We start from the raw sequence: 11,963 nt of genomic DNA, 5'->3' as shown, positions 1-11,963 counted from the left end.
GCCTCTCTTGTTGAAGTGCAACAATGTAGTTCCATTCTAAATGCTATTTATAATAACACTATTCGATAGCGCATATAATTTCCTACAAATAAAAAAATAATCATTTAATTAACATAAAAACTAAGGATAATACAAAGCAAAGCGTAATAGGTTACAAAAAACGTCAAAAACAGGGCTGGCGGTTTTGGCTAGTACAGTTGGTTCGGGCGCTAGCGTGATGGGTAGGACGGCGGCAGCCTTAGGCGTTGGCGCCCAAAGGGTTTAAATTTTAATCCTATTATAATCTTAAAACCAAAATAGAGGAAAATGTGCCCAAACATAATGTAATCATGGAATCACACACAAAACTAGCCAGTAATAAAACATAAAAATGTTTAAAGGCTACTGTAGTTGATTAAATGTAAATTTTCATGTATATGTATATATTCAACCATAGGGTGTGGTAGTCATAAAAAGAAAGTTATATTGAACAAAACGTTTACTAATAAATCCAACATATCACTTTGAAATTGTATTACAAAACAATTGGTGTCACAGAAGTTAAAATCTTCTAAGAGACTTTAGATTATGTTGGTGTTTGATGGCAAGTGCTCGAAGCTTGTGCCAGTACTCAATCGTTTCAGGATCCAATTCACTCAGGGATTTGGTTTTACCTGCAATCATTTAAGGGTACATTAAAACACATTTTAATTTATATATATATATAAATACATACTTTTTGAAGGCAATCCAAAAAAGTAATAATATCAAATGTAACATGTGCAATCCTTGTAATAAGCCACAATGCGGAATTTGTAACATGTTAATAAATTTTAAATCTTTTAAAAGTAGTACAACTGAAAAAGAATATCCTATTAAAGGTAACACTGACTGCACTACAACAAAACGTCATTTATCAACTAACCTTAAAATTCTGTCTCAAAGATTATATTGGAAAATATCAATCACTCCATTAAGAGTGAGAATGACCAATCATCGGTTTGATGTTGTTCATCAAAATTACGAGAGACCATTATCTGCTCATGCAATTCAACACAGTCAAAATAAATTAGAAAATTGCTTCCGTCTAAAAGAAATTTACCATTTAGAGTCAAATCCCAACCAAAATACTAATTTGATAAATTTAAGAAAAGTTGAAATCGCACATCAATTAATTTTATGGATAAGCAACCAGATGGATATAACCTAAGGTAATTCTATATTCCTTGTTATATATTTTTTTAGTTCTATGTAAACATTTACAAATATTCTACTTACAGCTGATTGGAATCTTGTTGTTAATGGTATTTATTTGTTAAAATTAATTTTTGGTTATGATTTTAATTTTTGGTCTGAGTTCCTGTTTTGTTTGTCACATTAAATCAGTGTGTTTCTGACGAAATGTTCTGAGAACTCGAAAATTAAAACATGAACACTGGTTTTTCTGTTTTATTTTAACTTTGAACTACTCTTCATAGTGTATGTACTATGAAGAGTATTTTATTGCATTGAATAATATAGTTATTATTAATACTATTTGCATTAAAATTACATACTAAAACAAAAACATGACACAAAACAAAATTTGTAACAGCAATTTTTATTAAAGAATTTATTTTTGTATTGTTTTATTATTTACAATACAGAGTCTACAAAAATTTTGGGAACAGCATTTTATTTTAGAGCTATTGCATATAAATCAACAAAACTTTACACATACAATTAATCTACCTTTTAAAGCAAATATAAATTTTTTCCATCATACAGAGGATGGTCTACAAGGAATCAGAAGAAAATCTTAAATGAGAGGAGTAGGTCGAGTTGTACTCTCAACTCTGCTAAATAATGCAATGGTCACAGTCACTCATATCACAACGGTATTTGTCCTGCATGTTCCTGGAGCAGCATACTGACCAGCATCGACATCCAGCTCTTCTAACCCAAAAACACTAAACTAAAATGCCTATCTCTTAATAAAATTCAAGAAACTATCGTTTTTTAACATTCTCAAAAATATATTTCAGACAAAATTCAGTGAAAACTTAATGACTGGACATTAAGGATATTAGAATCAGCCAGTGGCACCAAGCGTTACATTACAGCTAATTGAAATGTGCATGAACACATAATGTGTTCTCCAACACCATTTATTACAGTGCACCCACAAAACTGAACATTTTTTAAACCAGAACATACACTGTATGAAATACTGTTTAAAACCGAAAAAATGTACTAAACACCAATCCATCTAACAAACCAATTGAATAAAAGAGATTCAAACCTCCGTAACTCTCCACAAAAACAAAATTGAGAACTTGAAGGATATGAGAGAACCATAGTCTTAATACACTAACACTATCTATGTAGCAACACAAGACTAGTCATTGACCAAAACATCCTCACAGGTAAGCTCACAACCCCAAAGAAGTTCTTGAAAAATTTAAACAATATTACAAAAAAATCTTCACCAAATTGGCCAAAATAAAAACTACACAGAATACTTACATGATATAATTGGAAACTAGCTTATAACAGCTTATATCCAGTTACATGTTAAGCCACGCTATTAAATAAATAATCATTAAATGGCCACAGTTATTGATACAGGCTCAAATACTATCTGCATGTCTGAACAATAATGTCTGTTTTAGTAATTATGAAGTATTATTATATGAAATTACTTGTAAAGATTTGCTCATGGAGTTGCCGGAAGATGAAACTCTATCCTTTGAGCTTTTATGATAACATGTAAAGGACCGACACAGAATAAACAAAGAATTCATCCAGATGAGGTCTAAAATATTTCTCATTCTTAACACTTTCACCGCAGAACCTGTCATGTACCGACTTTAAGGCACTGGGATAGTATCAGTGTTCATCCGCTGCAGTCAATGTGTTGAAGAAGGAATGAGAAATTGTTTATTGTTTCCATAATTGTGTAAGTCCATATACTCATCAAATTGTATTTAAAAATACTATCCATAAGAGGTCCTAAACCACACTTACACTAAAAGTTGCCATCTTGGTGATTATTCAAAGTTTGTCCAGCATTCAAGGTGTCAACAGTGGATGAGCTTCCACTGGTAGCAGCAGCTTGTGTTATAAGGGCTATCCAGAGAGTAGATTACGTTTTGCTTTGTAGCCGCTAGGGGCAGGACTATCATGATCATTTTGATGTCACAGTGTTTATCCAAAAGCAATACAAAACAAACAGAGAAAAGCTAAGTTCGAAATTTTGTTTTTTGCATGACAATACCCGATCACATAAAGCAAATCAGACTCGAGAAGTCCTTGAAGTGGGATGTGTTTCCACATCCACCTTACAGTCTGGATCTCGCACCCAGTGACTACCCACCTGTTTTCACCTGGCTTGCGATGCAGCGGTTTGATAACAACATGGAACTGCGGGAGGGTGTGACTACCTGGTTCAGGTGGCAGAATATTACAAACAGTGGAATTTCAAAACTAGTTCACCACTACGATAAGTGCCTAAATTTATATGATGACTATGTTGAAAAATAGTATTTCAGGGTCACTTTCAAATGTGTATAATACAATTTTTTTCTTTTACTTTGTTTTTAGTTTCTATCAAAATGTAATCTACTTTGTGGATAGCCCTTGTATTATAGGCCAGAATAGATGAAATACAAGATTTTGGGTTTTGTAAGGCCTTTAATTAGGAACCATGTCATATATAGTGGCAGTGATTTATTAGCTGATTTAAATGAAGATGATACTGATGCATTATCTGGCAAGATAGCATGTCACAGCAGTGTAAAAATATATTTTGAGAATATAAGTAGCAAATTAGAATATTTTCACAGCACTGGCCACTTGAATGGAACAGTAGTAGGTGAAAACGTTGACACACTCTTATTTATACCGACTACTGGTGGGTAATGTCAACACAGAAATAAGTTGACAATTTATTGGCAACAACTCTATCAATTTTATAAAAGTCATCAACGCTTGCAGTCAGCAACATATCAACTCCAATGTAAACACGGCTTTATAATTGGTTCCTTATACTCAGTTTAGCATTTTTGTAACACCCTTGCACATTGGTGAGTTCTAGATTTTGGAAAAGGGAGAACAATTAGTTATATCAATTAACGGGTTAGCCAGTGAAACGGGAAGATTGGACATGGCCTTGACAGTTGGAATGTGAGTGGCTGGGGTAATAGTGGCCGGCTCCTTTCTACCTGCGTGTCCCGCCATTTAGTTGAGATGGATCGTTGGACGGATGAACATCGCGGCTACGTGGTTAAAGCGTATTATACGAATGGTGAGAGGGTTAGTGAAAACGTGACGTGCTTTTCGACGCCATTTCAACCTACCACGCAACAGGCATGTTCCTTCGGATAACGCAATTCGTTCGTGGATAAACAACCTTGAACAATCTGGATCAACGGTTAAAAAAACGAGGTGAGAGTGCAAAAACCATTCGAACCCCTCAAAATATCACTACTGTTCAACAGGCAATGCTCAAAAGTCCACGCCGATCTGCCAAACAACATGCTCTACGCCTTGGAATAAGTAACACTTCGGTGAGAAGGACTCCTCATCAAGATTTAAATTTTCACCCATACAAAATACAGATTGTGCAATCTCTTAAACCAACTGACCATCAGAAACGATTACAATTTTGTGAGGAAATGGCCAGAAGACTTGAAGAAAATATCGACCAAGTAAACAACTTGTGGTGGATGAGCGATGAGACGCATTTCCACCTCTCTGTTAATAAACAAAACTTCACATACTGGTCTGAGGAAAACCCTGGCACACTTCATGAAACACCTCTTCATACTGAAAAAGTGACGGTTTGTTGGTGCGACAATGTCAGCAAGAGGAATCATAGGCCCATTTTTCTTTGAGGATAGCAATGGAAGTGCTTTGACTTTTAACTCTGTACGTTATGTTGCAATGATCCAGGAACTTTCTTACGCCACAACTCTCCCGTTTTCCAGTAAATGAACACACAATGTTCCAACACACTGCAAGATTTGCTATGAATGCTGTGAATGCTTTGTTTCCAGGTGGCGTCATTTCCCGAAACGGGGATATCCCTTGGCCCCCTCGCTCTCCAGATTTGACAGCCTGACTTTTTTCTATGGGGTTACTTAAAAACAAGAGTTTTTCAAAACGATCTACCTAGAACTATCCCTGCCCTTAAAAAACGAATTCGGGATGAAATTGAAGGAATACCAGTCAATATGCTGCAAAAATGTCATGAGAAACTTCCAGGCTCGGCTGCAGCAGTGCATAGATTCCAATGGAGGGCATATGACAAGTGTTATATTTGAAAAATAATTTTTTCACTTATTGTAGAGTAAATGGCTACCTTTTTTTCTCTATATTTATAACCATTAAATAATAAAATTAATTTTCTTAAAGAATTAGTTACTTATTTAAATCTTCCCGTTTCACTGGCTAACCCTGTACCATGGAATAGCACATCTGTGAGCTTTTTTCCCTTACACCTTGCCCTTCGCTTATATTATTATTCGCCGCTGTATATGTATTCTAACAAATGTATCTTATTTACAGTAATTGCCAATTTTAAAACATTACAAGAGACAGTTAAATTATTTACTGTACTATACTAGTGCAGATTCATAACTATTTACCAATATAAAGATTCCATAACCAGTCCGGATATTCACTGTCCGGCTTTAGTTCGATATCTTCACCACCCTCTGCTAGCAAGTTACTTCCACACAAGTGAGTAACCAGTTTTTTAGCATCAGTTTCAACTGGCAGTCTGATCTTCTCAAAAGATGCACCTCCTGCTTTGCCTTTTAACTTTTTACTCTTTCCAAGAGAAGCAATTGCACCTAGAATAATAAACATTTGTTACCCTGTGATGCTGTATACATACGATTAGGCTATATAAAGTACATATCATGTTCCATGTGAATTCTTATTGTAATGAAACAATAACGATAAATTGATTTTTTATGTCATTTTTTTGTATTGTTTAATAGTTTTTCATAAACACTTTTAAAACTGAAAGTTCTTAACCAAACAAGTTGAGAAAACATTTAAAACAATTTATTTTGTACTCTGAAAAAATTGGTAAAACAAGAAAAATATACTACACAAAAGGTAGCCTACATATACTCGCACACTGAAATACAATTTACAGGAAATTTTTTTGTAAAACTTATACATCACAAAAAAATTCAAACAATAGATTATATGACTTAGTACGGTATATAATTATTATTGTTTACAGAAAACTTCAAAGAAAAATAATCCCTTAAGTGCCACCACTTTACGTTTTATATGGAGAAGAGTGTGTTATCCTATATTTTTCCTTAAGCTACACTAAAAATATCATAAACAATGTCGGTACTTATGTACTATGTGGATCCCACCTATTGTTTTACAAATCAGGTAGAGTAAGGTTATGTTATGTTAAATTACTATCATATCATATCATATCATAACATAACCTAACCTAACCTAGGTCAGGAGACTAGATAGTGGACATGCAGAGCGGGCGCGTGAGCCACTGTACGCGCCTGTCACAGTGGACTGGAACAATTACATGAGAGAAATATGTGTTGGAAAAGAATGTTGGAAAAATTGGTGGTGGTACCAATAAAATAGTTGAAATAGACGAGAGATTGTTTACCAGACGTAAGAACAATGTTGGCCGTGTTCTGCCTGAACAATGGGTGTTTGGTGTTTGGCAGACTCTGCAGGGAAACTAATGCTAGTTTTTTTATTGGTTAAGGTACCGAACCGTTATGCAGCAAGAGTTATGATAGTAATTTAACATAACATAACCTTACTGTACCCGATTTGTAAAAAAATAGGTGGGGTCCGTATAGTGCATAAGTACCCAAATGTAAATGAAGCCAATCAGTTTCGAGTACCTTATGTTGGAACATTCACAGCTCTTTTCATCGAGGTGAATTTTATAACAGAGTTTTAAATAGGATTTCCAATGCATTAGATGATTTTAATTTGTCACTAGTGCAATCTGTAGTAAATATTAGATATGCATTTTGTTTTTGCAATCTGCATTACAGTACTTTGATCCAGTATAATATTTTCTAAAATTTAAATGTAAGCAAATGTGTATGCCTCTTTGGTGAACTTAAGCTGAAAGTCTCAACAGCTATATAGTCTCAATTAACTTTGGGTTACATTTCAAAAATTATCATTATTATTTTGCTGAATTCTAATATATTCCAGGAAACTTTTTCTATTTTTCTCTTTATCAAAACTTTCCTCGGACTTAAAAAAATATTTAAAAATAATTAACCAAATTGGTTGAGTCATTCTTGAAATTAGTGCTTAGAAACACATTTAGCGATTCATTTTTATTTATAATATATATAAATTATTTTCATAAACATCCAAAGAATAATAATATATTTTGTTTTTGAATTTTCTATAATTATCTAAAACTTCACCATCCCCTAAATTTTTTTTAACTTTTCAAATAATTCAACTTTAAAGAAATACTTGATAAAGATATAAACAAGTAATATCTTAACAGTTTATGTGAACTAAATGGGAATTAACTGTATTATGAAAAGACACCATCAAAAGTAAATAAAAAGATACAATTTTGTTTTAAAACGAGAAAGGGACTATTCCCTTTTTACCCTTATTACTCCTGACCTCATGGGCTACTCACTTATATTCGAGTATTCGACGATGTTATCAGATAGAATGTAAAGGAGTCGATATAGTACAAGATCGACAGTATTGACAGAAAAAGTTAAATAGTCATAGACAAGATTTGAACATGCGCTATCTCTAACTCCAAAATCCGACACCTTAGACATGTGGCCATCACAGCTCCCAAATTTAGGTCAGCTAGGCACACTTTGCAGAAAAAACATCTGTTGTTATCATACAAAGATGATAAAATGTAGAGTCGGTAAACACTAATTAGTTTTTTGTTATTACTAAATATAAATTTCTTTAGTAATATTTGTAATCAGCCTTTTGAAGTGTTTATATTTTACTGATAGGTACTATATCGAGAAGCATTTTTCATTTAATAGACAATAGACAATAGACAAAAATTCTTTATTAACATGCTCATTGAGAACAGTATTAGCGTCATAGTAAACACTACAAGTGTTTTTTTTACAAAATATAAAGTTTTGTAATGATATAAAAGGTTACATTGTAAAATTTAAATGTCAAATACTCTTTGAAAAAATTCTTCTATGGAGTAGAAGGGGCGGGTCAGCAAGCCATTTGTGTAGTGCTGGTTTGAGTTCATTCTCTCCTATGTCTCTCAGCTCTGATGGCAGGTGGTTGAGAAGCTTCCTCCCGATGTATGTAGGCTTCTTTTCGAACTGTGACAGTCGGTGGGCTGGAAGGTCATACAAAGTAGTGTCTCTGAGGTTGTACTGATGAACTTCACCCCGCTTTGGTAGGCCCTCTCTTACTGCGTGCATCACAGTTTCTTGAATGTATAGTGATACGATAGTGAGGATCTTATGGGTTCTAAAGGCTTCTCTACAGCTGTTTGGTGGTTGCAGTCCTGCAAGTGTTCTGACTGCGGTTTTTTGTTTTTTGAGAACCCTTTGAATCTGACCAGCTGATGTTCCTCCCCATGCTACTAAACCATATCTTATGTGAGCCTCAAACAAAGCGAAATAAGCAGCTCTTGTAGTTGTTTCATCAGTAGAAGCTTTGATGTTTTTAATTGCATAGAAGCTGGAACTTAACTTCCCCACAGAGTTTGTCTACATGAGAAGTCCAGGATAAGTTTTTATCCAGAGTTATGCCCAAAAACTTGACTTCGTCATTCATTGCAACATCTGGTATACATGGCACACATTCAGATCTCCTTCCAAAAGCTATTTGGGCAGTTTTGGTAGTGTTTACTGCTAAGTCATTGTTATGACAGTACTGATAGGTCATGTTGAGGGATAGGTAGGATGTGATTGCCATATTTTCAGTTGAGGTTTCACTAAACATCAAGGTTGTGTCGTCAGCATACATCAAGGTTAAGCATGCATCACCAATGTATTGAGGTAAGTCGTTAGTGAAAAGGATGAAGAGTACTGGTCCAAGAACAGATCCTTGGGGGACGCCTCGGTTTACAGGTAGGAGACTAGATCTTACATAATTGGATATTCCATTTTCTGTTTTGCTTAGCTCAACCAGTTGTTTTCGTCCTCCAAGGTAACTTTGGAACCAATTTTTAGCTGTTCCTGCTACTCCTAAGTTTTCCAGTTTCCGGATGATGAGGATCATGGCTAAGACAGTCAAACGCTTTACTAAAGTCTAGGAAAATTCCAGTAGTTAAATTCCCTTCTTCAATACTATCTATAAGAGACTCTACCATTTTTATTATTGCAGTGGTGGTAGACCTGCCTTTAGTAAAGCCATGTTGACAGTTTGTCAGTAGATTATGTTTTTCGCAGTGGTCCAGTAGCCTTCTGAGAACAATTCTTTCGCACAGTTTTGAGAAAGTGGATACAAGAGAGATAGGTCTATAATTACTGGGATCTAAGTAGCTTCCATTTTTATATTTTGGATACACTTTTGATAGTTTTAGAGCTGAAGGAAATTTACCACTTCTGAAAGACTTATTGAATATGTCGACGAGGGGCAGTGCAAGTTCTTCAGGGCAAAAATTTGAGTATTTTTGAAGAAATCTCATCTAAACCTGATGAGTTTTTTTATTTGAGGTTGTTAATGATTGTTCTGACTTCATTTTCATAAGAAACATTTGTCACCATCAGCAAGGAGCAGCATCCACAGCTCACAGTGAAGGCCCATCATTACTGTCAGCCTATTCAACTAATAGTTTCTTATTTTCAGACCACAGATTTCTTTACTGTTTTCTTTAAGTATTTTTCTTTTGAAAAACAACATATAATGTGAAGTGGCTAAAATATTAACCCTTTTAGTGCCAAGCATATTGGGCAGGTCGCGTCACATAACGCCAGAGTTACTGGTGCGGGTTGTCCCATCAGGCACCGCGGCATTGCTACAGGGTATGTCATAGTAGCCCCAGAGCAATTTTACAAATTATGACACACATAGATATAAATCGTTCTCATTTCACTAAATTTTACGATAAACTAATGATTTCGACAAAAGTTTTGTTGTTGTTAATAGGAGAACAATGAAATGTAATGGAATTTATGAAATGTTGATCTGTTAAAATTATATACTTTAAAAGTTAGATACCTTTTCCATTTTTTGTGTGTAAATATTAAGAGCTCAATAAATGCCTGAAAAATATTTACTTAACAAACCTCTGTATTATTGTGTAATATATTTTATTGAGAAAGACCTATGAAAATTTGGTAAAATAATACTAAAAATTTATATATTTATTAGTAAAACAAAGTACAAAACTGATTTCACATAGAAACACATGTGTAGTTAGATAAAACATTTTTAGTGTGTGCTATTATTTTGTTTGAATATTATAGTATGAATGTTTATGCAGTGCTACATAAAATGCATAAATCAGTACTAATTTTATTGATATTATTCTATAAATGGTTGTGTATTGCATGAAAATGTTGATAGCCTAAATAAAGGCTCTTGGCACTGAACGTCCGTACTTGTCCAAGCCTATATATAGATAGGCTCTTGGCGTTTCACCACCAAACTAGCTTGAGCCTAAATAAAGGCTCTTGATGTTTTATGACTTAATAGGTTGAGCCTATATATAGGCTCTTGGCGCTAAAAGCTGTCTTGGTTTTAATCAAACCGCTTATCGTACTCTACCCAATCAAACATTAAAATATATTTAAAAGGCAGCTGATAAAATAAAAAATATGACAAATTTTAATAATGTGAATTGGGAAGCATGTGATGACACTAACAATAAGAATGGTGTGGCAAGATTATGTGTAAATGACATTTAACATCACTGGCATGGTACTCTAATGCTATCCCCCAACCTTTAACCTGCTGCCGATGAGACATATCTTTAATATAGTCAATTAGGAACAAGTGCTCAAGCAGTTATATACATTGTTGAAAATGTTCTTCAATAAGACCGAATTTTGCTACTGCTATCCAACAAGACTTATGGCAGTAACCTGTATATTTATTTTGTTTAATGAAATATTGGGCAATTAAAACATGTTAACTTAAAAAAAGTTATGAAACACTGTAAGGATAAAGTAATGTTTCAGTCAGGTTTTATTTGTACTATTATATAGGCCCTACAAGCGCAATGGAAACTATAAGGCTCAAAGAACACTTTAGGCTAGACAGTATACACTGAAGGAATTTACCTGTAGCATATTGACATGCTTGAAGTTGTACTAAATTTAAAATAGAACTCCTAGGTATAAATATTTGTTTTAATAATGTCTGGTGTATTACCATTTTTTATAAAATAAATTATATAAGGTTTGATACCAATTATTTACTAGTGTTTGAGGTTAGTTTGAAGTTCACTGTTCAGGTTACTTCGTTACTTTTTGTTTTGTGTCTTTTTTTTTAGTTTACTTATAAGAAGGGGGCTTTAATGACATCATGAAGCACCGAGGTTGCACTTTCATCTGGTTGCATCTATGGATATGGATTAGATAGAAGTTATGTGACATTTAATGAAACATTATGAATAGGTCTGATTTGTGATTAAAAAATAAAGTTTATAAAACAAACATATAACAATTTCATATAAAATATATCCTATCAATGTAATGCTAATCAAATATGGGAGATTCTATGGATAGGTGTCATGGAAATCAGGAAGACAGGATAGAAAATTTGTGGGTGTGTTTCTTTGCAGCAGGTAACATCTTGTATAAGTCAGTTTTTTCTTCTATTGCCTTCTTTATCATAACCTTTATCAAGCTTACAGACACCTCAGCCTCTCCGTTGCTCTGCAGATAGTGAGGCCTGCTTGTGATATGTTCAAAACTCCCAGTCTTGAGCAAATCGTTTGAGCTCCTGCGCTGAAAAATTGGTTGCGCTGTCTGTGAGCACTTTCACAGGTATTCCAAAGCGGCTGAAGTTCCTTCTGCATGTCAGAA

At 34.1% G+C, this 11,963-nt stretch overlaps 1 protein-coding gene across 1 annotated transcript; it reads right to left on the bottom strand.

Annotated features, from left to right (window-relative positions):
- Nucleotides 1-463: 463 nt before the first annotated feature.
- On the bottom strand, nucleotides 464-11,402 carry LOC124374733 (39S ribosomal protein L54, mitochondrial-like). Its single transcript, XM_046832896.1, has 3 exons — nucleotides 11,217-11,402; nucleotides 5,607-5,813; nucleotides 464-653 (listed from the first exon to the last, which is right to left on the bottom strand). The coding sequence occupies exons 1-3, from the start codon at nucleotides 11,308-11,310 to the stop codon at nucleotides 541-543; spliced, it is 414 nt and encodes a 137-aa protein (XP_046688852.1). The 5' UTR covers nucleotides 11,311-11,402; the 3' UTR covers nucleotides 464-540.
- Between the last annotated feature and the right edge of the window lie 561 nt (nucleotides 11,403-11,963).

The sequence above is a fragment of the Homalodisca vitripennis genome, unplaced genomic scaffold, assembly GCF_021130785.1.
Source record: "Homalodisca vitripennis isolate AUS2020 unplaced genomic scaffold, UT_GWSS_2.1 ScUCBcl_9833;HRSCAF=18459, whole genome shotgun sequence".
In the NCBI taxonomy this organism is placed as follows: domain Eukaryota; kingdom Metazoa; phylum Arthropoda; class Insecta; order Hemiptera; family Cicadellidae; genus Homalodisca; species Homalodisca vitripennis.
This window is presented reverse-complemented; position numbering and strand designations above follow the sequence as displayed.

Bases quoted from the DNA above. Each gene is read 5' to 3' on its own strand.
- LOC124374733 (XM_046832896.1), bottom strand. From the start codon at position 11,310: ATGGTAATACACCAGACATTATTAAAACAAATATTTATACCTAGGAGT. The intron at 5,814-11,216 runs GTAAATTCCTTC...TTATTATTCTAG, and splicing joins AGCATGTCAATATGCTACAG to GTGCAATTGCTTCTCTTGGA. The intron at 654-5,606 runs GTAAATAGTTAT...AAATGATTGCAG, and splicing joins GTTATGGAATCTTTATATTG to GTAAAACCAAATCCCTGAGT.